Genomic DNA, 27,106 nt, shown 5'->3' on the forward strand with positions numbered 1-27,106 from the left:
TTGCATATAAATATAGATAATCTATCCTATACACTGTTATGCATACATTACCATATAAGAAGGGAATATTAGCCAAGTCCTTCCTCCCTTAGCTCTGGTCCAGTGTGCAATGACAGTCTGCAAATACCTGTAGCTTTTATTGGAGGATTCCTTCCGAAGTCAGGAAAATATACATTCTGCCAATTGATATCTGATTGATGCACATATACACTGCAAGATGGACGACATAGGAGATGAGATACACTACACGTTACTCGGTACATGAAGAAGAGAAAGAAAAGAAAAATCCTCGGCTATAGAGCGCTTGAAACACTAAGGCAGCAGGACACATCTGCTTCCTCCCTCTGACAAGGTGGTGAGGTGACCTGTCATACATGATTGGTGGTGGTTGATGAGGTCAGCATTCTGGGACACACGACACGTCTTTCACACTATGACAGACCATTCGTGTAGTTTGAGCTCACATTAATCTCATTACAAAACTCACGCTTCTGAATATAAAGTGAATGACTAATTAGCTACTTAAATAAATATCCCAATTATAATACAATATTATGATTATTCACATAAAAGACTGCAGATTAATAGTGTGACCTCACTTGTCAGCGTCTTCGTAGGTACGGCAGTTGACATAGAGACAGTTACACAATAAGAAAGGCCATGAACGGTGTTTCGTGTTGCTTTTGTGGTGTAGAGAGGGCGGTGGATGCTCTGAGGAGGAGGACGTGTAGGAGGAGGTGGTGGAGGTTGATCCAAGAGATGCTTCATTCAACCCGTCGGGCTTGGTGCCATCTAAGCTGCAGCTCTTGGGTGGCCTCGGCGGAGGAGAGTGGTTGTTTCTGCGTCTGCGAGGAGGCTTTGGAGGGCCGAAGATGGCTGCTATCTCTCCTTTCCTGGCTGATGAGGTGTGGCCAAGCCCTGCTGTGCATACCTGTGTGATGAAGAGCACTCATGTATCCGTTGTTAACTAATCGTAGTCAAAACTGCTGGATATGATACAAACTGAAAATTTTATATTGCACAGATGGGGAAAAGTCCGACCTTGGCGATTCACAAACCCGGTAAAAATTGAATAATCGGTTCGGTTCGGGAAGATTGTCCCAGATGACGTGGGCCTTCATTGGTTAATCTTTTCGTATCTGCTCTTCTGCTGATAAGAATTTTTGATCCCGTCCACCTTCCACCACTCTCATGGCTTCTTGACAAAGGGTTTACAATGGATTTGGCTTAGGGGAAACAGAGAGAGAGAGAGAGAGAGAGAGAGAGAGAGAGAGAGAGAGAGAGAGAGAGAGAGAGAGAGAGAGAGAGAGAGAGAGAGAGAGAGAGAGAGAGAGAGAGAGAGCAAATCCCAACTATTATTGTAGGGTAAAAATGCTTGGCAGGGCAGGGTGGTGTGGCGAGATGAAGGCACTGTAAAGGGCGGGCAGACAACTTACGTTAACAGGGAGGGTGTCAGAGAAGGATGCAAGAGGATTTCCCCGAGACTGAAGTCTGTAGGGAGAGAAGAACAGGCATCATGCTACTGGCCTGAAAACCCCTCATGGTATGAACATCTGCTGCTGAGTTAGGCGTGTTTTGCCACTAAGTAAAGCTAATACGCCTACAAGTTACGTACAATATGCAGCATCAGCTTACAATGGGAGGGAGTATGTTGTAGGGAAGACAATGCCTGATGGTGCCACACAACTAATGTTCAATATATTAAAGGTATCATTTATTCAATATTAAGACGTTAGCTTGCATAATCAGCCATGCACACCTAGTCTCCTAGTTTAGCATTTCAACAATGTCAAGTTGTTATCTGGGCAACACAAAGGATGAGGTCAGGTTGCCAGCCTCAGTACTCACCGCACCATTTACCCCGCGCTTCACGGGTTGGTCCTTCACCACCTCAGGAATCTCGTATCTTTCCTCAGCTTCTGGTGCCTTCACAACTTCAACGCTTCCCTTCGAAACTACAGTAATGGGATGTTTCGGAACTTCCGGGACTTCATATCGTTCCTCTTCTGTGGGTTGGATGGATGCTTTTCCGTTGGCTTGCTCCTGCTGCTGTTGCTGCTGTTGTTGTTGTTGCTCTTGCTGCTGCTGCTGTTGCTGTTGTTGCATCTTTGAGGGTATCGGAATCGGGGGACGAGGAGGAGGAGCCCGGGATGTGTCGGGGATTTCATATCTCTCCTCTGACGTCGAGCTTACCGTTCCTGTGACTGGGGTATGACTGGTGTGGGAAGCCTTTGGTGAACGTGGCGGATGTTGTGTATCTCCCTGCTGGATGGCCTTGGGAGGGATGATAGGCGATCGTGGTGGCAAGCAGGGAGCCTCTCCATTCGCTATCTCCAGCTGGAAAGGCTTGGGTGGAACTGGTGGAGCTTCATCCTCGGCCTTTGTAACAGCGTCTGCCTTTTCGTGTTGTTGTCCTTTTTCTGTCGTGACTGATGAGTTTTGTGGCTTGTGGCGAGAAGGAGGGAGAGGAGTGTTCTCTGGGAACGGACAGGGAGTTACAGGAGGGGAAGCGTGGGGGGTTTCAGGTGGAGAGGTGTGAGGAGTCTCTGGTGGTGAAACGTGAGGGGTCTCTGGAAGAGAGGCGTGAGGAGATTCCGGCGGTGAGGTGTGAGGAGTTTCAGGAGGAGATTCCGGTGGCGGGCAGGGTGGCGGCGGAGGGAGACCGAGAGGGGGAAGATCCGTTTCATTCACACGTGCCAGAGATGACTGTCGAGGCAGCGTGTGACTGAACTTTACCATTGCCGCCGGGGAACCACCACCAGCAATGTCATGGAGATGAGAGTCCGATGACTGTGTTTGTTCTCGAGCTTCTTTGATCTCGTTGGCGTCCATGTACGGGATTTCGTCAAGAAGGGAGAGAGGGGCCTTGGGTGGAGGGATGGGGGGCGGAGATTCTTCTTTGGAGGAACTACTGGTTGGTATCTTAGGTAAAGGTGGCAGCGGAGGCGGCGGAACTTTGGGATGAGGGAGTGGTGCACGGGTTGCTCGGCTTTGCTTGGGAGTCGTGGGAACTGCAGCCTCCAATGGGAGATCCAGTGGGCCGTCTTCTGGCAGGGGTGGAGCTGGTGACTTGTTCTCCGCTGTGACTGGGTTTGCATCTTTGTTCAGTGCAGCTTTTGTTTCAGGTTCTGGATCCGTCTTGGTCTCAGAGTTTGTCTTTGTGGAGTTTGAAGACGCCAACAAAGACGATTCGATGTTACTTTTATCAGGACTACTTTGTGATGTTTGTTTACAAGCCTGGTCAGCGTCATCACTCCTTTCAGCTGCTTGGGGCGGGCTGGCTGCCACTAGATTGTCATCATGTGCTGAGTCTTCTGGACGGCTTGCGGTGCTTGCGTCATGTGTCTGAGTGGTGGGTGGAGGATGCGGGGCTCGACGTTTCCGTATTGGAGGTTCATGATGTTCTGAGGTGCTGCCCGGGGCTGAAGTTGACTCAGGAGCCGCAAGAGAGGGTTGGTTTTCTTTTAATTCCTTATATTCGTCACTTTTCTTCAATATTTCAACATCCTCATAAAATGGATTCTTTCCGATATAACCTTTAACTTTTACCTTCTTTTCCAGGAATGGGTTACCCTTATCTTCGCTGTTATCTAATACATCCTCCTGATCAGCGTCCTTGTTATTGTCAGTTTCCTTCACACCGTCTTCTACGCAATCAAGCTCCTCGTAGAAAGGATTCAATGACCTCCTGTACTCAACCTTTTTTGTGGTGCTGGGTTCTGTGGATTCTTGTTTCTTGTCTTTTACTTCAAGGTCTTGCTGTTTTGGTGTCTCTTGGTTTTCCCTCCAGTTTGGCGGCAAGAATTCCGGTGGCATGGGAGCACGACGCTTTTTCCTTCTGGCGCCCGTCGATCCGCCGCGCAGGGACGCCGGCGTGGAAGCTGATGAACGGTCCACGTGCGGGTAGGTCAGGCTCAGTTGTGACTCGTCTTCACCTCCAGCGTTGATTTTCTTCTTTGGTGGAAGCGGCGGCGGAACTGACTCTGTTGGCACACTGGACGCCCTGAGAGACTGAACCTGTGCGCGTATCACGTCGATTTCTTCATACACGTGTTCCTCAGGGTTGTCGTTGGTGGTGTCACTAGTGGTGGCTGACGCGCTAACAGGACTGGCTTTATCTGCCTTACAGGATGAATCAACCGCTGATGGCTCGGCTGGTGTAGTAGTGGGAGTGACAGTTTCGTTGACTGTTGATGCTTCTGACGTTCTCGTGGTGGATTGCGCGGCTTGCGTGTCGGGTGCTGTGGTTTCATCAGGAATTATGGGTACTGGGTCAACTGTTGCGGGAGGCTCTTGTGTCTCAAGTGAAGTCTTTGTGTTAGTTTCTGTGGATGGTGGTGCGGTGGTTTCTGTTTTACGTTCCTCTTTCTCCGCTGAGGCAGTGTCTTTCTCTACTGCTACGATTTTATTGTCCTCCTCCCTTAAAGTAACGTCTTCCTCTGACGTAGATTTGTTTCTGGTTAATTTTGATTGGGCAGTCTGAATGGTACATGTCTGCAAGGTTTCTGTGTCGTCGTCGGTGACAGAGGATGCTTCACTTTGAGGCCTGGCAGCGATGACGGCTTCAGACTGGGCTGAAACGAAGCTGCCTTCCGACGAGAGAGGCCGCTGAGGCAGATCTGATATGACGCCTGTATTCAGTGATTCAGGGAAGAATAAGCTGGACACGTTGGTCGGGTACTGGTGAGTCCCGGTGAGGAAGAGGCGGAACTCCTCTGCCAGCACCAGCATGTCGAGGGTGAGGCGAGCCACCACCGATGCCTCTGGACTGCAGCGCTGCCTGTACCTCAGCTCCATGCCACTTCTTCGTTCCTGATATCCCAGGCTGTGCAATATCTCTGCAGCTCCCTGATGTAATAGACACAATGCATAAAATTACAAAGCAATCTAGTTACGATTCACTCACAATCATGTATCTAGAATCTTGTTAAGTGCACACAAGTAACATATATATACATATACTGCAATATAAGTATGTTAAAACTGAAATCTTATCTTCTTTATCACCATCAACATTGACCTGAAAACCTTAATTGTGAAGTGTCTATTAAACTTTTGTTTCAATGTGTGTGAAACTGAAAAATGTTCCATTCTGTCTAGGCTTTCCTTTCTTTATCTGTTGCTGGCCGTGGTCGCACATGGCTAGGTGCCAGCTATGTGCAAATCTACGGAAGTAACTATCCAATATTCGTGTTACTTGCGGCAGGAAGGACTTGTAACCTGTCACTTGGAGTTGTCACTTCATTCACTCATTCATGTTATTTGTAGTACATGTATGGCATGTATGGAAGGGGGTAATATGACACGTTCTGGCTGTGTGCATGTTTTGTGTAGTTAACCGCTGACATAAAGATGAAACGTCTTCATCGTAAGAACTTTCGTGTACTCATAACACGATGAAAAAAGATCAAAGACAATGAAAAGGTGACCACGGACCAACCTTAAGGGGTGCCCAGGCCTGCCCGCCGTCCAGCCTGATGCAGCGCCACCCAGGCTGGCGCGAAGCCTCAGGTTGTAGCAGAACCTCGCCGTATTGCGCCAGTTGGATCAGCGCCACTCGCAGCACGGCGGGTCCCACGCTGCTGTTGGCGGCACACAGGCGCGGGGCATGCAGCAGTGACAGCTTGAGGTCCATGGTGAGCGGGTGGTGCACCATCAGGTGAAAGGTGGTCCAGTCCTGGCGGTCCAAGCCTCGCCCACGGCACAGGGACACCACCAGACTCGCCCGCCACAGGCTGTGAGTGGAAGGGAGTAGCAGATACTCTTTTTTCAAACACACACACACACACACACACACACACACACACACACACACACACACACACATATATATATATATATAGAGAGAGAGAGAGAGAGAGAGAGAGAGAGAGAGAGAGAGAGAGAGAGAGAGAGAGAGAGAGAGAGAGAGAGAGAGAGAGAGAGAGAGAGAGAGAGAGAGAGAGAGAGAGCATTGTCATTATCATGTGTTGGTTTAATAAGTTCGTGTCCTCACCTCACTTCAGCACGCCAGGCATTGCGATGTTCATCTTGACCAGTGGTGTTGAGTGTGGGTGCTTCCTCAGGTCGCTGCAGCACCCACAACTGCTGGTCTTCCTCGGGTCCGGCACTTCCCGGTGATTCTTCATTCTGTGTACACAACACCTATGAGCAATGCTTCCAAGAAACTAAAAAGAAAAAAAAAAAAAAAGAGAGGCAGTAAACTATCATAAAATGTGAACAATGTATATGAAATTAGGAATGGCAACACAATATCGCTCCTTTGCGCCACTGCAGGAACTCACCTCATCTGCTGAGTCAGTGGTGGGCATCGGAATGTCGGTGGAGTCGGTATCGAGAGCGTGTGAGTCGTCTGCGGTTCGTACAGAGAAGAATGTGGTGGCGCTGCTGGCCTGGGAGATGCGCCCGCTGGCTCCACCGACTCCCTCAAAGCCAGTGGCTGCAGGTGTACCTGTGGCGGAGACGTTTGTTGATTTGAAGGACGGCGGGCCGATTGTCTCCAAAGCTGGTGGACTATCAATTTCTGCTGCTTCTTTTGGTATTCCGGTTTCTGTTTCTTCTGTTGTCTTGTGGCTTTGTTCTTTAGTTTCTTCTGCTTGATGAGAATGAGGCGGCGAGGAAGGCTGGGACGCAGGAGGCGGAGGAGATTTGGACAAAGGACTTGCATCAGTGTCAGAAGTTTGTGCCGTTTCTATGGAAGTTGATAACTTAACTGGGACTTCTTTGGAACCTTCGGTTTTTGAAGTAAGTTCCTGTGGTTTTACTGACCCTGTTTCTGTTGAAGATGTTATAACATGAGCTGTGGAGGCGGTGGATGTCTGTGGACCTGGGGAGGGGCATGTATTTGTAGGAGTGAGTGTCGTGGTTCTGGTTTCTGTGGGTGTAGTAAGCTGCGATGACGAAATGACTGTTGTTTTTGAACGAAGGGAGACGTCAGGTGCCGATCCGACTCTCGCCGTCTCCAGAGAAGGAAGGGAGCAAACAGACTCTGATGTGGCTCTTGGGCGTTCATATTTTTCACGTTTCATCATTTCCTCTTCCTTGGCTCTTCTGGCAAGGCCGCATATGTCAGAAAGGGGCAGTGGCGTAATGTTGGCCTCAGTGGGCGTCGCTGCACCACTGGAGTGAGAAATATCCACAGACGGTGACGGGGCGAAGCTGTGAACGGGAGAGGAATCAGCGGCAATTTCAGTTCTAAAAGCGTCAACTGACCTCTCTAACTTCCTGAAAGCGTAATTGAGTTCTGAACTTAATCTTGAAGAGTCGTCAAACGTCGCCTCAGAAATAACACTTTGTTGTTCACTAACATCATCAACTTCCTTTAGCCCAGTCATGGAGGATTGGTCACTCATGTCAGCTGCTTTAATTTTTCTTCGCTTTCTTACTGGAGGAATTTTTCTATAAACCTCATTCTGATCGCTCTTCAGCGCACTGTTGTCATCGGCCTTCACAGCCACATCGCTTCCAGTTCTCAGTGCACGCTGCATCTCCAACATCCACTCCTGAGTTTTGCCAACGTGATCTGATTTACAATCCAGCGACGAAGACGCACGACTTTTGGTGCGCGGCGGAGGTGTCGGGCCCAGCAGTGCGCGCTCCAGTGAAGTTTCTCTCTTACGGCCACGAACTGAAACACTGTCTGAAGGTGCTATGCTGTGGCTTTCAGTGATATGCGAGGCAGCAGCCGGAGAAGAGGCGCGGTGCAGTGCTGAGGGCAGCGAGTCCCCGGAGAGGTGTGAGACGCGAGACTCAAGACGCTGTGAATTTAAAGCTGAGTCTTGGTGGGAAGATACTGCTTCGCTGTCCTCATTGCCGCTCCAGGTGGAAATAGAGCCGGTAGGCGCACCGGATGGCCACATGCACCCCCCAAAATAGTAAGGGTAAGGGTAAGGATAAGGCATGTAAGACATATAGGGATACCAAGGGTAGGGTCCCATTGGACCCATGGCTGCCATAGGTATATCTTGCTTTCTGCGATGTTTTCTTGGCGGTGGACGTCGGTCATTCCTGGAGATGGCGCCCACGGGGACCACGCTCATGGCTCCAGGCCCCGTGAGGGAGACAGCGCCATTCTCGGGCTGGCGTCGCTGCACCTTGACTCTCTGAATCTCCACTCGCCCGTCATCGTCTTTGTAGATTCTCCTAAGGGTGTCAACGGTGTACTCATCGGAAGCTGGAGTCACGGTGGTGGTGGCGCTGGTGGTGGAGGGGGTCTGCTGGCCCGACCAGGGCGGGGTGGGCGTCGGGTAGCCCATGGGAGGATGCCACGAGGGGCTCCATTGACCGGGGACTCCTGAGGAGGGGTGTGGCACAAACCAGGTATGAGAGTTTCCTTGGTATCCAGCCACAGGATAAAACTGCGGTGGGAAAGACTGGGCGGCCACACTACTGCTGTTGCCTCCATCGCGCCGGCAGGCTCCTGCCGCTCCCCCCTCCCTCGACATCTGTCAAGGAAATGCAAGCTTCAGGGAGTCACCGTATCCAAGGAAATTTTTTTAACTGCTATCATTAACGACAACTGCGAGTGAAAATTCTACCTATATTTTTTTCCATCGCCACCACTGAAAGATGTAACAAGGCGACAGTCAGAAACGCTGTCTGGTTTACCTCCAGGTCTAATTTTGTGAATTACATAAACAGACTATGATGTGAGCCTCTGAGTGTTGCATATAATAATCCACGTAAACTTCTGACAAATTTGCTCTCCGGACTGACTGGCGTCCACACTCCGCCACCGCCCAGCTGCACTAACTCACTTCACAACTACCTGGCTGCCATCCACCTCTTCACTCCCTGCATGACACTTACCGCTCAAGGATGGAAGGTGTTAACAGGCCCTTCAGTGGTGCCGCGAGTGTGCTTCGGCTTACGTGCAAGAGTGAGCGTGTCCTGCAGGAGCCCCGTACCCCATGTTGCTGTCCCCGCCCACCCCCGACACCTGGGAACACCTGTCTTGTGCCTTCAGGTACGCGCACTACACAGTCACCAAGTCTGAAAGAAAATACAGAACTGTGGTTAGTGAAATATTACACACACACACACACACACGCACCGATACCACCTTAGCGCGATTCCCATCGTGGTGGGAACCATCAGCAATTAATAAGAGCCTTATTTTAAGCTACTTTTAATTATACGAGTACTGTCAAGTTTCTCCATCAAAAGGTCAATTTTCACTGTCACTACTGCCCCACTGATAAACAATAAATTTTCTATTATTACACACACAAAGTCATTGAGATATTGGGATTCGCCATTGCTGTTCCTTAAGGAATCCTACATAATTTTTACATAGAGTAGCTATCATCTTTCAATCCAACACTAACAGGGAGAAACTAATAGCTGCCTTTCAGCACCACAGCTTGTGGGTTAGTGCAATGGTGTGTTTACCTTCTCAGCGATGCTTGCCAGCTCTCCTCCCCCACTGCCTCTGCCCAACCTTGTAAGTGTGCCCTTACCAAACCCTCTGTCCGCTTGCCAACACCTTCCGTCCCCCGCACCCATTCATCTGACCTTAGAATCACCCGTATGCGGTGACAGGACTGTCAAGATCAACTTTATACTATAGTTGAATCTCGGTGATCATCATGGTTCGCTGGTAAGTGAGGCGTGTATCCTGAGTGTCCTATTAGAGGTCCAGTTCCCGGCTGCTCCTCTCTCTTGGATTAATCTTTAGATAAATTGTTCACTGATTCAAAACACGAGGCGTTACATAAAACTCATCGGGCTTGAAGATATCCTTCTTGAAAGGCAGCCACTTCACTGGGTTCACTTCATCCACAATTTGTGAGGCTGTTTTACCTTGAGTCACTTCACGTTCACTTAATCCACAATTCGTGAGTGTGTGTAACCTTGAGTCACCTCACGCTCACTTCATCCACAAACGGTCACAAAGTTCATTTTAGCAAGTAACACATGTTGATACAAGAAGCACTCGTTCACGAAACATCAAGCCATAGCGCCGCAAGTGAAGCACAAGCATGATGCAGAGGCGCCAGCCAGACAGCTACCCACCCACCCACACGCACACACACACGGCACCGCCCTAAGCCCTACTACCTACCACCACCTACAAGACACTGTTCCGGGTGGTGGTAGTGGTGGAGGTCACGGTGCGCCAAGCCTTCCTTCTTCCCTTCCTCTTTCTCCTCCTCCTCCCGGCTTGACAGGCACCGTCTGTCGTTCTCACTCTTCTCTTAGTCACCATTTACTTAATCATTCGCTTGGCGTTACACTGTTTTTTGTTCACTGGCATTTATCCCTCATCAGCTATGGAGGCATCAGCTGCAGTAACGCTATAATAATCATGATAATGATGATGATGATGATGATGATGATGATGATGATGATGATGATGATGATGATGATAATAATAATAATAATAATAATAATAATAATAATAATAATAATATTATTATTATTATTATTATTATTATTATTATTATTATTATTATTATCAATAGTAATAATAATAATAATAATAATAATAATAATAATAATAATAATAATAAAAAGAAGAAGCAGAAGAAGCAATAACAGTTGTGTTGTGCGCTAAGTCGTACATCGCTAGGGCAACTGAAGGAGCTACATCTATTAATAGCAGTGAGACACGTTTAGTATGTGCCCAGATACGGCGTCTGACTGATAGAAATTCTGGGAAGTTTGAAAATACTCTTTGACTTCAATGTAAATGTTTAAGTAAAGAAATTAGGACACTATTGTGGTGATGATGCTACGTTGGGTACTGAGAACTTGGAGACGCAAGAAGGTTTGCGGCTCGTACGTGTGTGTGTGTGTGTGTGTGTGTGTGAGCCTGCTACACCTCACCAACTCAGCTGCTCACTAGTTTTTCTTTTAAGTGACAAAGAAAAGGTATAAAATGTACCATGTTTGAGAAATACTAATACATCAGTAGTGTGGAATCCACTCCTGTATATGTAAACAGTGCTGCCGTGAAGCACTGAGGCAAAAGCTGCGTACGGCGGTGCATATAATGACAGAGGACATTGTGTTATTTACCACCACGGTCGCATTCCCTAGTAATCCTTTTTGGAAAGTAGCAGGTAGACACACGTGACACTTATCCTGGTGAGGTAACCAGCGGTCAGGCAGTAGGGACGTCACTTGCTGGGTTTGTGAAGAGGTGCGATTGGGTTCTGGCACGAACTCTGCTGCATCCACTCTCATTTATTTTCGGCAACCTGTTCACAATGGTTGTCAACACCACCTCAACCGCTACGACCACAAGAAAACACACAGGAATTACGTGTATGACCGGAGGATGCATCAGCTTCCTGCGGAGGAGATCGGGACTGGCACGCACCTGCAAATAGTGTGAGTGGAACAGACCTGGCGCGGCAGCTGCGGCGGGGCACTAGGCAAGGCACTAAAATACAACCGGCGAGAAAAGCCACTATGGTGTTGCCCTCTATCGGGACTCTCTTCACCTTCCGCAGCCACCCAGCAGGCCGAGCCAAATGATAGTCCCTGGTGCCAGCAGATGTGGGAGGTAGTGGCGGGAGATTGGCAAGTTTGTACAGGTTACTTCCCTCCCTGCCCCAACCCGCCCGTCCCTGTGATGCTTTCCGTGACGCTGCGCCGCGGTGCAACAGCCCTCCATGATTAATGAAATGTTGGCGTGGTTTTAACTGCAGCCCAGCGATGTACAGACGTGTTTTGTTGCTTCATCTAAGGGTTGTGGGCGGCAAGGGATCCCAGCCATAATTATGTCAAATCACCAACACTCTTACGTGCGATACATAAGAACAGTATATCAAGCTCATATATATATATATATATATATATATATATATATATATATATATATATATATATATATATATATATATATATATATATATATATATATATATATATATATATATATATATATATATATATATATATATATATATATATATATATATATATATATATATATATATATGTGTGTGTGTGTGTGTGTGTGTGTGTGTGTGTGTGTGTGTGTGTGTGTGTTTTATTCTTGGGTAACAATACGTAATATCTGACACAGTATGACATTGTCATGAGTAAACCGTAACTCTCTCTCTCTCTCTCTCTCTCTCTCTCTCTCTCTCTCATATGATTTTACAGAGCAGAAAAGTCAGAGTGAAAGACTGTAGGTATAATGATATAAATAAAGGCACCGAAATAGCAAATAGTTTGTGGTAGGCTCGTGGTAGCTAGGGTTGTGGCAGCAGCAGCAGCAGTCAGGCGGTCACCCGTCAGCAGTGAGCTAAACAAGGAAGCTGCAGAGCACGGCCGTGACACTGGAAAGGTGGTGGTGCTGCCCTGGTGCCGCGGTGTTCGCTGTGCTGTGTACCTTGTCAGGTCCTAACCTGACAAAATCACTACAAGTGGAAGCATTATAGAAACCAGCAGTGAAAGTAGTGGCTGGAGATACATGGTCTGGTGGTCAGCGAGACAACAGCAGCCTTGATGCTTGGAGGTCGTCACTATCAGCATCACCACTAACCAGATCTAGCCCCAGGTGAGTTAATGTAATAAAGTGTCACCACCTAGTTTAGTGCCTGGTTTGAAATGCCTTGTCTCGTACCCTGTCAGCACCGTGTCCTGGTCAGTGGCCACGGGAAAGCCAGGCACCCTCAAATTCACTCGCACAAACAAGGTCAAATTCTAAACAGTTCTGCGCTCCCAATTGGATCTGCTTTGTGTATGTAACCAGAAGACATATGCTTGGTATTATTTTCTGCAGGCCATGATGGATATCCCAGATACATTTCCCTGCTCTCAAACAAGGTCAAATTTCATACTGGATAAATCTTAATAATAGCTGCTAGTTCATTTATTCTTCTACTCCCCCTCTCCAGGACAGTCAAGCCTGGGGACCTGGTAGGAAAGTGCGGCTTTAGGGGGGGAGGGGAGGGGACAAAATAGGCCAAATTTGGGAAGCATTGAAAGTCTAAGGACAAAAACATTATTATTCGTCCCCCCAACCCCCTCACTAGGTTAGGTTCAGATCTCTTAGAGATAACCTAATTTGGAAGGGGTGGCTTCATCCCTGCCCCCCCTGGACTCCACCCCTCAAGGACACTAACCTAACTGAAATGGGGAGCATCACCCCTCAGTTTAGGTTAGGTATTTAGTTTTTCTTGGTCATTTCTTTTGACTTTGTTTCAAGATGTGTGGTCTTTATTTTCATGTATACAAATACCTACTTATATTTTCATCCTTTCCTGCAGATGGATATGTACCCACTGACTGTCTCAAGCTGATCATCATATGACCCCAAAGAAAAGTATTCATTAGTGTAGTTAAATATATGAAAAAAAAGTCCAAGAATGTCACATAATAGCCCACCAGTTCCTCTGATCAATTCAACTGTTGATGCCAGTGTGTGTGGAAAAGATGCCCTTACTGATAGCTATGGCTGGTTTGTGCAAGTCCTGCTAGCCTCACTGGCATTTGGATTGCTAATATGTAAGTATCACACTGACTTTTTCCATTGTGAGTATCAAATTTTATTCCACTGGTTCATTCCCCTTGTGGTAGGGGGATGAGCCAGGTTAGAAGACTGCTTTCACCATATTCTTTGTAAAAGACAGCTAAAAGGAGCAGAATGAAGGGAGTGGAAACAAAATATGATATCTTATTTGGCTTGGTTCCCATTAAGAATTATTCCATATTAGCAAAAAGTACAAATACAAATAATAATATGATATGGTAAATTTTTGACATGTATACTAATGTGACTATTCTTTTCAGTGAAAAGATTCTGTGAACCAAAGAAACATAGAAGATCATGGCTTGTTTGGTTTTATGACACCTCCAAGCAGGGCCTGGGAGCAATGATTGTTCACTTCTGTAATGTCTTCTTGTCTGAAGCATTCAAGGGTGATCCCTGCACATGGTAAGCAATATATTCTTATGTGACTGTATAACATTGCCTGTATTAGATTACATGAGGGATGGAGGGGGGGCAGAAAGTTCATGGTGAAGTAATTGAATGCAAAAAAGAAGTGGTGTGACTGAAGTGCAGCAAACATCAGGGGAAGTGTGGTACCACCACCACTGCCACATTTCTTGCATATGCTGATTGCTGTTAAACATTTGTAATCTCAGAAGTGTTAATTCACTAATATTTGGTTTGACATGGTTTTAAAAAGAATGGCTTGCAGTGCTATTCATTACTGTCATAATGTAATACCATGATTTATTTCCTTAGGTACATCATCAGCTTCTTGTTGGATTCCACCCTTGGCTTGGCCATTATCTGGGCTGGGATTCGTCTCAGCATCTACATTGGCCAGAAGAATGGATGGCCTACTATAATCTTTGGGGAATATGGTGGGTACTATAAGATGCTTCTTTTGACTTGTGAAACTGTGTGTTAGTTGCTGTATTGTTAGATTTTGAAGGGTACCTCTGACAATTTTATTTTTTCTCATTATATATGGCTGACATTTCTTTTGAAGGGAGGTTAAGACAAGATGTCTGCATATTGGTTTATCAGTTCCATTGCTCCTTCTCTTTGAGAAATTCCTTTATGAAATTCAAGAAATACAGTAGCTGTATTTTTCCAAATATTCCTTTCTACAGGTCGGCCACCATCAGTGCGGGCATGGGGCCACCAGTGTGCCCTGTATGTGGGCTTCATGGTGGTGGAGAAGGTCATCATAACAGGACTGCTGGCATTACAGTTCTGGGCCAGTGTGCGGGAACTCATCCTGGCCCCCATCACAAGCCCTCAGGCTCGAGTTGTCATTGTGGTTCTAGTCATACCCTTCTTTGTCAATGTAAGTAGTGTCTCATTGGAACATCTTGTTTACTTATGTGAAAGTTATTGTTCATTGGAGCCAGATATGTAAAATGTGTTCTGCCAACTTAGGACATGATCTGATTTGGGGGATTCCTTTTCCAGGCACTCATTTTCTGGGTGACTGACAACTTCCTGATGGTAAATGTGAGGAAGATAACAAGAGGTGATGGTAGTATGCGCGAGAGCAACTCTTCCTCGGGTATGTCCAGGGTCTACTCAAAGGTCAGTAACTTGCACTCTTTTATGTTGTGTTCCTTCCACCCCTTATGCACCTTGACAGGATTCAAGTCAAAATGTAATTGTCTTCAGAATAGTTTTTTGGCATTAACCACATGAAGAAATCTCTAAAGATTTGCCAAGTTATAATTTTTTACAAAATGGCATCATTAATGGGTGTTTCAGAGAGGTTTATCAATAACTTAATTGCTAGTTATCTCTTGTGGATGGATGTGAATTGATAAAGACCCATTGCTTAGTATTTTCTAAACAGGCAGTCTGTGAGTGTGTCTGCTTGTTCCTTTAAATCTCTTATGGTGACTAAGGAACTGTTTGTTTGTAGGTACATTATAAGCGGCCCAACACCCTCCATGAAGATGAATCTGATGTTCTTCTCTCATCATCATCCAATGATGATGAGCTGCTTGGAAGAAATGAGAACCTACAGGAGAGATATGTTGGACATGTCAGTACATGAAGTCCAGAGCAGCTTGGTAGCAGGTTATTACTTTATGGGGATGCCTTGTAGCAGTATGTGATTATTTTTATGAACAACCAAAAAGCTATCTTAGATCATTTAAATTTTTTAAGTTAGTACTTTTATATTTTTAAATGCTCACATGTAGTTTAACTGAATTTTTTATCATATGAGCTAATAATAACAGTATTTGTAGTCCTTTGAGAGAGAGAGAGAGAGAGAGAGAGAGAGAGAGAGCATGACTGGATCTTCTGAACTAGTCTCATATGTTTATTTTAAATAAGGCATTATTTATTCCTGTAATTTTATGCCAGGAGAACTATCTTTTTATGTAAAAATGTAATATTGCAAATATATATATATATATATATATATATATATATATATATATATATATATATATATATATATATATATATATATATATATATATATATATATATATATAGTGACCCTTGCCTCTTAAGGCAGTCAGATTCCTGAGCCCATCATGTGAGTTTTGTGCTTGGTGAAGTTATTTTTCATTGAGAAAAGGTGTTAGGTTCCTATATCTCCCTCATCTCCTTATGTAAGTTTTACATACCTATTATAGAAAACTTTTTAAATACTGATACACTATATGAAATGACTAAAAACAGCATTGGGACTGGATCTTTATATCTGTGTATTTACTTATCTGTTTCTCTCCATCTATATCAATATCTATCCATTTATCTCTATCTACTATATGTGTATATAAATCATTATATATAACTACTCTTTTGGCAACTAATTGGTGTCAAAATAATGTCACCAAACAGTCAAAACCAAAAGAAAACATTAATTGATGCCAGAGCTGTCAGAAAGTCATCCTCTTGCTTAATTTGCCTTGCAAAGCTCAAATTTTTTTGAGTCAGATATTATTGGATGCCTAGAGATAAAATATATATCTAAAATAATGAACAGAGCACTAACCTTGGAACATTAGTAATGAGACAAAGTACTGATATCAAAATTTCTGAAGTGAAGCTGCTGGATACCTCTGCCTTTCACCATCTTTTCTGCATCCTCCTTCTCTTGCTGACCATCACCCATTACCCCAACATTCCAGCACTGCCATAGGTTGTTCATGCCACATTAAAGGCTGCCAAGGATGAGAATTTATAAGTAAATGATGACTGAGATGAGTATTATGTAACTTATATGGTTCAGCTTCCTTATCCATCATATCCCACTCCACTTCACTTCATTAACCTCACCATCACTACTAGTACCCTCAAAGGTTATTGATGCCATAACATATATATATATATATATATATATATATATATATATATATATATATATATATATATATATATATATATATATATATATATATATATATACTACTAAAACATCACCTAAAGTGGCCTAGAATGGAAGTTTGTAAAGAAAGGGTGATTCATTAACACCACGATTGGAGGAGCAGCTGACAGCATCAACTTGATGAGCATGAGCTCTGGTCTTCCGCAACAAATGTCCTCACACCAAAGACTGTCGTAATACACACACACACACACAGATCTATGACTGCCGTAACACACACACACACACACACTCAGATCTATGACTGTCTTACTACACACACACACATACACACATATGATTTACACATGATCCCTATAGTTTCTTGAAAGTTATTTTAGTACTGATTTTGCTTTTAAAGATTAAGTTAACACAATAAGGATCTTGGAGCCTCTTCTGTCAGCCTCAAATTATCATTTGGACAGCTAGACTGGTGTAGTGAAATTTATTGCGGTGGAAGTAAAAGTACACTGTTCTTTGTGGTAGCTTGGTTATAGGAAGAAAAAAAAGGATGAGAATAAAATGATAGTGAGGTACAGGTTGTGGATAACTGTTGCCAGTGCAAGAGGGTGAACGTGGTGAAAGCTGGAATTAGATGCATATTGAAGACTTGTGCTTTGACTAGTCTTTTGAGGCAGCTGCAAGAAATAGGGATCGTATAGAGAGAAATGTTGTTGAAGGAGTGCCCTGTTCTTAACCCAAGCCTGCTTTAATTGCCTTATACAACATGCAGGGAATACAAAAATTAATTTTAAATTCCCATGTTTCAGGAACTACATTACATATATTTTATGTATTTTTCTGCTATATATATTTTTTTAATTATACATTTCATTCCTACAAAGATGCATCGAGTTTACTGATGATAGATTAGTGAATTATAATTGGATGTCTTCTGTATATGCAGATAGAATAATTGTGGCAGTGTAGGGCATTTGGAGGCTGGCAGAGAGGATCATGAACATTGTTGTTGTGGTATTATTATATAAGTAGGAGTTACAAGCTATATTGCATTGACTCTGTATTTTGGAAAAAATTTTCATTTAATTCAGAAATTCAAAAAAAGAATGAAAACTTGTTACAGAATAGAGTATGACATCAGCCTAATGAAATTCACTTCAGTGTGATTGTTGCTTCAGTATCAGGTGCTGCCCAATGAAGTCAAACATCTAGTAACACAATATACAGCTTCCCTGAAGAATAAAATAAAATGTGAAACATGTAAAGTGCTTTAAAACAAGATTTACGTGAAATCCAAGTAGATTTACACTCCAGATGAGAACAAATATTTTGTTGTATTTAAGATACCATTAGGGTGGTATGATTTAAAAGAGACCCACTACCTTTGTACTTATTCCTAAACTTTGCTTACCACCTGAGATACATTCCAGATAATTTTACATTACATGAAATGGGTTGCTGCTTGTTTGTATTGTTTGCATGTACATATTTTTTTCCTTCTTTTATCACCAGTGACTACCTTTGTAATGTATGCATACAAGGTAATCATATGATTATTTTCTTTCATAATCAACCAACTTGAGTATGGGTAGCATTTGGGGATTCTGGAGAAATCCATGAAGGTAGAATAGAGATGCTGTAACGTGAACAGCATACCCGTTTTCTCATCCATTGTTTGTTAATCTCTTATGCCAAAGAGTTATAAATTGCTCGTTTGGTTTCTGGCCATGGTGTGTAGTTCCAAACCATCCTGATAATTTTAGGCAGTTAAGTAGAAAAGTGGAGTTTCTAGATTTAGCTTTCTTTTCATTTACTTGGAAATTGCCAGTATTTCATGAGTAATATAAGTTAGTACAGTTTACCTATAAGTTAAAAAGCAGCCAGCAACACTGAAGTGTCCTGCCTAATTGTGCCTTTTGATATCAGTGGATTAATCATCATCCTGCTTTGCCTTGAGCCTCTTCATCAGAACTAATTGTAATCATTGTTTATTCAACTTTGCATCATATAAGAGGTTAATGCTCCATGCTTTCTTCACACCTTATGGAGTCCCTCATTGTGTCATGGGCTTTTGTGTTCTGTGTTCATTTTCAGTATTCTACCCAAAAGTGGTGCTGGGCTGGAGATCCGCTCACTCTTGTCCATTTTTTCTATTCCACTACGTGATGGTAGTAAGTGAGGTATGGGAGCATTTATGGGTATATCTACTATATTAACAGTTCATCATAGTGTTAAGTGATGCAGTGAAGGGGGTATTATGTACCAGACATCCATGACAGTTTTTATTCTAAGGTAATACAGTGCTGCTGCGTTGCTGATATCACTGTAATACATGCCAGTGAATATGCATGAGAAATTTTCTTCCACAGAGTGATGCAGTAAGTTGCTGTTATCACTTTTGATGGGAAGAAGAATGCTGTACCACTGTCGTAAAAATAGTGAATCTCGCTGTTGATAAATGTGTGTGCATTCCTGTTTTGTTTAGTGTGCATCTGTATTAGAAAAGTCCATCCATATATCTCTTTAATATGCCTCAAATCCTTCTGTGGGAGTGAAGGATATGTTATATATTGTAATTCTGCATGTATTACTGAACAAATTGACTTCATGTGATAACATTTTAATGCAATATATATATATATATATATATATATATATATATATATATATATATATATATATATATATATATATATATATATAGTATAGTATAGTATAGGAATATCAAAAATCTATTTCTTCATTATTTTGGGGTACACAAATATTTTTGAAGCGTAAAAGTAGTTCCTTGACTGCACGTAATCATAAATGGAATGTGGAATCTGTATGTCTAATGAGATAATTAGCTTAAATTTTGAATTTGTATGGAAGAGGAAATTACAGTATGTGAGTACAGTATAGATTAGAACAATTAATGATTCATATTATCAGTCTTGTCAAACACAAAAATTATCCATATTCATTGATCATTTGCTGAGTGAAAAGTGGACAACAGCAAATTTGGTTTAGTAATTCAGCCAGCAGATGAATGGCCCTTCAATCCATAGCTGGCAGCACAAGTTGCAGAGTGGTGCCCAGTTAAAAGAACCATCTATGTGTAATTACTGCCAACTGTAGGAACACAGCATAAATAAAGTTACGCCACATTACAAAAGCTAATATACCCATTTTCTTTGTGGCAATCTTAAGGTATTGGTTAGAATCCTCAGCCAATTGTAAAGCAGGTATGTATTGTATTGTATTGTGTGAGGGCTCATGCCACCCAGTGATAGATTTCATGGCAAAATTTCACCACAACCTCATTCAGAACTTCTTCAATTTCCCTAGATGCATATTTATATAAATTTAATAATGCAAGATGTACAGAGGTGTTGGCAGTGCCTGTGTTAGTCAGTGTGACATTTGGCTGCTTTGACAATTATTCAATATACTGATAAATGGTCCTAAATTTATTAAATGGAAACAAAATGATGGAGTTCAGTGAAGATAATTGTGTATTTGCTTTATTTGCTGGTATATAAGATGCACTCTTCCCTATCAATTTTTCTATATCCAGGCCAGCAATCCCACTTGGGTTGTCAGACAAAGCACCACACACTCTTACGTGCGTCATTCACTCTCTTTGCCCTATCAGCCCCGGTGGAAAGGTATAGTCTTGAGATTGTTCCCTAGTAAAGAATAAAATACAAGAAAATAAAAATAAAAAGTGTAGAAGAGGTGCATCTTACCCATGAGTGCATCTTCTATACAGAAATGTCTCGTGTCTCATGTCTCAGCAAGTGTGGCAATTTCCAAATCTAAGACTGAGGTTGATGTCCTTGGAATTCTCAGTATTGGCTTAGTCATTGTTGGGAAAAAAATGTCCAGCATGTCATTTTGTAATAATTCCCCATTTGTTTTGGAAAAAAATTATAAAAGTTGTGAAATCTTGTCTACTTGCCAATAATAAGACCAATTCACTTTTTAATTCCACAGACCTTTGTGTGCTGACATTTCTGCCCACACATTTAAGTGGAAACTAAATCAACAAATAGATTCCAGTGGTAGTTGTTAGCAGGTGAGGAACTAGCAACTAGCCTGAAGTGATTGAGTGCTCTTGGCATTTCCAAGGAAGGTCTGCTGGTAATGAGAGCCAAAGTATGATGAGTTGCAAGAAGTTTATTAAAATTGTTAAAGTAAAATATAATACTCTAAACTTAACATGTATGGGACCAAAGGTATTATTTTATTATGTGATTAACTCTGGAGAGTAAAAACTTTGATACTGTACATCAGAACCTTTATATTTAGTGCAAAATATTATTTAAGCATAACAACATACTCATGCAAACCTATTTCTTTTACTTGTCCTCTGAAACTGTATGAATTTGCATTTCAAAGTACAACTACTTTATATTATTTACAATATCACTGCATTTGTCACTCTTGGATCAGTATATTCACCAAATATTGAGTATATTTATATGTAAATGCCCTGTCTTGGTTACCTTCCTACAAGGGAGATAACAACAGCTGTGGTGAGTGACTGGTTTGTAAATCTACTGTGGGTCTGTGGGCTGTATAGAGAGAGAGAGAGAGAGAGAGAGAGAGATTAAAGTGTGTGTGTTCATTTGTTCCTCTACCATTCCCACAAACAAGACTTCCACCATGCTTCTAGGCTTGCACAGGATGGATTCATGATTCACATGAGAGTATAGTCTTCACTTGGTCTTTAAATCTGCAACTTTTTGTGAAACCTTGGCAGCAATATTGAAGTAACTCCTGGCCTAGAAAGTAAACATAACACCAAGAATAAAATATAGTCACAAATCAGTGGCAGCAAAGAATAATTTGTTCATGAAAGTCAGTGACTAAATTTATGCAACAAAAAAATCTTTACTTGCCATGAAATTTAAATGGTTACTAGAAACTATGTCATATTTGATTAACTACACCAGAACAATGTAGCTGACATAAGACAGCAAGAAATGCTATCAGGTCAACATCATTTATAAAGGACATAGACATGAGTAAGTTTGCTGGCTTCTAGGCCACAGCTCCCTGACATATCCTACCCCTGTGCTCCACCTGGTGAACAAAAATTTCTGAATGAGACAAGCCCAAATTTCCTTTACTCTGGTGAGGATTCAAACCTTAGTAAGCCCAAATTTCCTTTACTCTGGCGAGGATTCAAACCTTAGTCTCCTCAGTTGTAAGCCAAGGGTATAACCACAAACCTTATTGGCAAACTTACCTGTGGACTACTGCATTCAGATATTACAATAGGCCTCCCACAGTCAGCCCCTTCTCGAATGGATAGATCTAAAGGAACTTCACCAAGAAGATCAACACCTGAGAAAAGAAGCTAGTAAGTTTACTGAATGTTGGAATCTACAAGTTAGTAAGATTGTCTTATAGTCTTTCAAGCCTAAGATGAGCTCTTGGATGTAGTCTGCCAAGTCCTGTGTTGTCATATCTAGACAGGCTGATGAATATCCCTTTATCACACTGTTAGCTGTGACTCTAACTAATTTTGAATGACATACTTTTATGTTAAGACTATGATTTTATGAATGACATACTATTTGAGGGTAAAAAACTCCTTTGCACATATTCCATTCCTGGCAACATGTGCGATGTTGCTGCTTAGTCATTCCTGATCAGCCACCTGCTTTGGCATGGTGTATGTGAGAGATCTGACAACAGTGCAGACTGACCCAGCCACACTGGAGAGCTCATCTTAGGCTTGAAAGACTATAGTAAAGTGTGTGTATGTGTACACATGCTATGATATGCCAAGAGAAGTCTACACCCTAGCCTGATAGTGATGAACAAGCTTTAAAAGATGGATAAATGAATACAACATTTACATACCTAGTTCTTCAGCCATTCTCTGTACTCCCTGCTGCCCAAATATATGTTCCTGGTGGCCACATTTAGGACAACAGAAGACACTCATATTTTCAATTAGACCAAGCACTGGTATGTGAACTTTGCTGAACATTTCTGCTCCTCGGCAAGCATCAAGAAGAGCAATGTCTTGAGGCGTTGAAACTATGATGGCACCTGAAAGGTTCTTAACCATAATATATATATATATATATATATATATATATATATATATATATATATATATATATATATATATATATATATATATATATATATATATATATATATATATATATATATATATATATATATTACTGACATTACTACTGCCACGAATAATTTATAACACACCAGTCCTGTGTCAAAAATTAAAACAGTTAAATAAAGGTACATATGGGAAGTGCCACAACAACAGACCCAACAACAGTTTAAATCAAAGAATACCCAGAAAAAAAAAAAAATAGCATCGACTTCAAGTCATAAACAAAAAGTTAGCCAATTCATGAAGTGGCCACACTTAAAACAATAACATTTGATTACCTCAGTTTTTTTTTTTTTTTTTTTACTTTATTTTGCTTCTGTTAGTTTTTTGAGTATTTTTTTGCATATTACCTGTGTGAAGATGAATTCTTTACATAGGTATCTAATTTAACTGGATGAATATATTGGGTTATTCAAGACATGTGGCATCAAAGAGCATATACATACATGTACAAAACTATCAAGCATACATTTTTGATAGGGTACATACAGTAAGATCTTACCTGTTACATCAATCAACTGTGATATGGAAAGTTGGGTGTCACCCGTTCCTGGTGGCATGTCCAACACCAGATACTTGAGGTCAGGTCCCCAAGCAGTGTGCAGCAACAGTCTCTGGACAGCTGACATCACCATGGGCCCTCGCCACACCACTGCTGCCTTCTCCTCCACTAAGAATCCCATTGACATACTGTTGGGAAGGTTTGTACTGCAGTAATATTGCAAGTCATGAAATTTCAAACTGAATAAAAGCATGAAACTGATATTAAGAACGGGCAATATAAAAACAATGTAATTCTGCAACTTGGTCAACGTCTTGATATTGATATCACTTGTGTTTAAGCAAAATAATTATAACTAACAAATGGAAGTCCTATAATTGTAATGTCCTTCTTGGGCACTTCCTTAGAAGCATTGAGAAATTGATCTGAAAGGCCTTTACCAAGCCAGGGGATCAAACATAGACAGTGTTCTAGATGTTGGGCCAAAACAATTGTCATGTCCAAAGGAAACTTGGACTTCAGCATCTCCCAGTCACTACAAAATGTTATTCTACAAAGAATCCACTTTACTATGCAAGCTTGCATCATTGAAAGAGGGCTCCAAGAACAAGCATCAGTATAGACAGTATATAATACTAGATTATAGATTAATGAGGTGCTGATGGCTGCCATCCCAGAATAATGTAAATTTCTTACCATTGTATGCCATAATTTGAGAGAGGCACCATCTTCTGATCTGAAAACAATAATCATATTTTTATCGAGAACAAAAATGCAGTATTTGCTAAAATGGAAATGTTTGCATATTACAACATGCAAAGTTTCAAGTTTGGCAAACAAAACAAATAAGTATACCATGAATATGATATTTACTTCATCTCATTACGATGGATGTGAATGCAGCCTTACCCACTTTGGTCTATTTCTGGTGAAGCGTTGAGATTCATCATGCGAGGTACTGATGGTCCAAACACATCCATGTCGAGTAGACCAACCCCACAGTTGTCCACTTCAGCCAGGGCAAGTGCCAAGTTTACTGAAATCATACCAAGCATACTTTTTAATCACTTCACTTCATCTGATGGATAATTATGCAAATCACTGATGAAAAAATAAGATCTGTGGGTCCTACAAAACGTTTCTGTGGGGTGAGATCAGATATGCAAGAAACACAAGTAACAAATAAGTATATACTTACTTCTCTTGGCTGTTGTGAGATACCAGATGTAACAATATACAAATAAAGATGCTTATAGATGCCCTATGTCAATAGAACACGTTGCATCAAGATATGTCAATTTGAGTACAAAGGTGTTAGATACTAAGTGTAAAATGGCAATAAAGCTCACCTGCAGTAGTTGATTTCCCTACTCCTCCCTTCCCTGATGCGACAACAATGACATTGCTAACGTTGGGAATCTTGGAGCGCCTGGGCAGTCCTCTCTTCATCACCTCCCTCTGGTGATCTGCCAGCCTGCTCTTGCTACTGTCAGCCTTCTGTAAAAGTAAAAAAAATAATTTGCCAGAATGCTCTTGATACTATCAGTCTGCTGTAGAAGTAAAATAACCTACAACAAGCAATTCTGCATGTATGCTGCTGTGTGTGGACCTCCATTATAAACAATTCATGGTTATCATGGAAGTAACCTTAGCTTTCTAATTTCCAGACAATATTAATTTCCTTGCAAAATATGATGCATTTTCAAATCATGATCTACACTCACCTGGTAGTGCCTTACCACCCTGTGTCCAGCCAACCCTAATTCTAATCATCAGATAAAAATTCTCACATTACCTCAACATCATCCCAATCTACAATACTTACAGGTTTATCAGCATGTGTTGAGAATCCACGCATCAGGACCCGGCTCAAGCCACTGCCACGCCTCAGCAACACACTTTGGTAACATTGGCTGCTACCCACCACACCGGCCATCATCTTGTTATTGTTGGGATTTTTTTTTTTTTTTGGAGGGGGGGTAGGGTGCTGGCTGTGGCCCCGCAACCTCTACTGTACCAAAGGCAGTGGCAGCAGAGAGGTTATCTGGTCGGATTCTGGTGACCTGTTCTGTCTTGTGGAGAAAGACCGTGGTGTGCTTGAGTTTCTTGAAAGCCTACGAGCTCCAAGCTTAGATACACTCACTCTCTCTATTTCTCTCCCTCTGCCCCCTTCCAGAAATCTTCCATAATACTTAAAAGTTCCAAATTAGGAAATATATCATCAAGGCCTCCCTAGCAGAGCAGCATATTACATCTTTTCCGCCAGAATTTAAAAGGCCACATCTATACAACTTCCCAAAAACTCTCGAGAACCTCCACTACTTCGTGACTTGGGTTTTTAAGGGTGTTTTTATGGATCTAGTAACAGATTAACAAGATTTCTATATCGTTAGCAGGAGAAACACTCTTGAGAACTTTCACTATTTCTCAAAGGCTCTAATTAAAGTGATACAAGTTTTAAGGATGTTTTTTTTATGGTTCTAGTGACAGATTAACAAGATTTCAATATTATTTGCTGGGGGAACACTCTTAAGAATCTCCACTACCTTTCAAAGTCTCTAGATGAAGTTACACAGGCTTTCAAGAGGGTTTTTATATTTCTAGTGACAAAATAACAAAATTTCTACATTGTTAACAGAACAAATGCTCTTTTAAAAGTCCCTAATTGAAGAGAGAGAGAGAGAGAGAGAGAGAGAGAGAGAGAGAGAGAGAGAGAGAGAGAGAGAGAGAGAGAGAGAGAGAGAGAGAGAGAGAGAGAGAGAGAGAGAGAGAGAGAGAGTTTTATTGCTGTTTCAACCAATACACCGTATGTAACTACAGCCCCTTGCAGGGTCTACATCTCACTGTTTGAAGCATTTCTAGCCCCATTTTACACTGTCAGAAATTAATAAGAAGCTTATCTTACGGGGGGTCAGGAGGGAAGAGAGCGAAGCCGCCCCCCCCCCACCGTTAGGTTACAAAATGTTAGGTTAGTTTAGTTTACCTTACGGGGGTTCCAATCGGTTAGGGGAGCTCGAGGGGGGAGTATTGGTTGAAACTGCAAATTTACACATATATATATATATATATATATATATATATATATATATATATATATATATATATATATATATATATATATATATATATATATACACACACACACACACACACACACACACATTTTAGACATCGGTCGGGAGCTATTCTACACATTAACCAAAAAAAAGTGAATAAATTAAGCCGCAGCCGGCCTTACCTTTATTGACAGGCGTCCTTTTTATATAAGTACATATTTACCTGCTGGCACACGCTGCTACCTACCTCCTGGCCACGCCCCTTGCCACCTCACGCATGTACAGGCTTAATGGCCCTTTAAAAATCAACAAATTCACCCTTAAGTCCAATCTTGCTCGTTGTTTGTTTACATATCTCTCGGTCTCGGTCTGGGCTGCGGGATGGATCCCGCAGCCCAGACCGAGATCACAGTGATCCTGTGCCACCTGTACCATCAAGATCAAGATCGAGAGATATGTAAACAAACGAGCAAGATTGGACTTAAGGGTGAATTTGTTGATTTTTAAAGGGCCATTAAGCCTGTACATGCGTGAGGTGGCAAGGGGCGTGGCCAGCAGGTAAATATGTACACTAAAAATGCACCTTTGCCAGTCTCTCTCTCTCTCTCTCTCTCTCTCTCTCTTAAGCACACAC

General features: G+C 42.2%; 3 protein-coding genes across 6 annotated transcripts; 1 reads left to right on the forward strand and 2 right to left on the reverse strand.

The window, feature by feature from the left end:
- Window positions 1-122: 122 nt before the first annotated feature.
- LOC135109291 (mucin-2-like) lies at window positions 123-11,454 on the reverse strand. Of its 3 annotated transcripts, XM_064020592.1 has the most exons (8): window positions 11,324-11,454; window positions 8,809-8,991; window positions 6,285-8,444; window positions 5,996-6,129; window positions 5,441-5,735; window positions 1,849-4,848; window positions 1,437-1,491; window positions 123-931 (listed from the first exon to the last, which is right to left on the reverse strand). In XM_064020592.1, the coding sequence occupies exons 3-7, from the start codon at window positions 8,442-8,444 to the stop codon at window positions 1,453-1,455; spliced, it is 5,628 nt and encodes a 1,875-aa protein (XP_063876662.1). In that variant the 5' UTR covers window positions 8,809-8,991; window positions 11,324-11,454; the 3' UTR covers window positions 123-931; window positions 1,437-1,452. The 3 variants fall into 3 exon arrangements, with proteins under 3 accessions (XP_063876662.1, XP_063876660.1, XP_063876661.1); XM_064020590.1 differs by lacking the exon at window positions 1,437-1,491; XM_064020591.1 differs by lacking the exon at window positions 1,437-1,491 and having other exon boundaries at window positions 11,267-11,331.
- A 916-nt stretch (window positions 11,455-12,370) lies between these two features.
- LOC135109299 (store-operated calcium entry regulator STIMATE-like) lies at window positions 12,371-21,111 on the forward strand. Of its 2 annotated transcripts, XM_064020606.1 has the most exons (8): window positions 12,371-12,511; window positions 13,224-13,461; window positions 13,747-13,891; window positions 14,207-14,328; window positions 14,581-14,777; window positions 14,903-15,022; window positions 15,360-15,517; window positions 20,757-21,111. In XM_064020606.1, exons 2-7 carry the CDS (start codon window positions 13,323-13,325, stop codon window positions 15,492-15,494), a joined length of 858 nt encoding a protein of 285 aa, XP_063876676.1. In that variant the 5' UTR covers window positions 12,371-12,511; window positions 13,224-13,322; the 3' UTR covers window positions 15,495-15,517; window positions 20,757-21,111. The 2 variants fall into 2 exon arrangements, with proteins under 2 accessions (XP_063876676.1, XP_063876675.1); XM_064020605.1 differs by lacking the exon at window positions 20,757-21,111 and having other exon boundaries at window positions 15,360-15,731.
- Window positions 21,112-21,349: 238 nt separating this feature from the next.
- On the reverse strand, window positions 21,350-25,498 carry LOC135109298 (iron-sulfur cluster transfer protein NUBPL-like). The gene is made up of 8 exons (XM_064020604.1): window positions 25,242-25,498; window positions 24,766-24,913; window positions 24,330-24,452; window positions 24,113-24,152; window positions 23,417-23,604; window positions 22,635-22,826; window positions 22,015-22,112; window positions 21,350-21,547 (listed from the first exon to the last, which is right to left on the reverse strand). Exons 1-8 carry the CDS (start codon window positions 25,353-25,355, stop codon window positions 21,482-21,484), a joined length of 969 nt encoding a protein of 322 aa, XP_063876674.1. The 5' UTR covers window positions 25,356-25,498; the 3' UTR covers window positions 21,350-21,481.
- Between the last annotated feature and the right edge of the window lie 1,608 nt (window positions 25,499-27,106).

The sequence above is a fragment of the Scylla paramamosain genome, chromosome 18, assembly GCF_035594125.1.
Source record: "Scylla paramamosain isolate STU-SP2022 chromosome 18, ASM3559412v1, whole genome shotgun sequence".
Classification (NCBI taxonomy): Eukaryota; Metazoa; Arthropoda; class Malacostraca; order Decapoda; family Portunidae; genus Scylla; species Scylla paramamosain.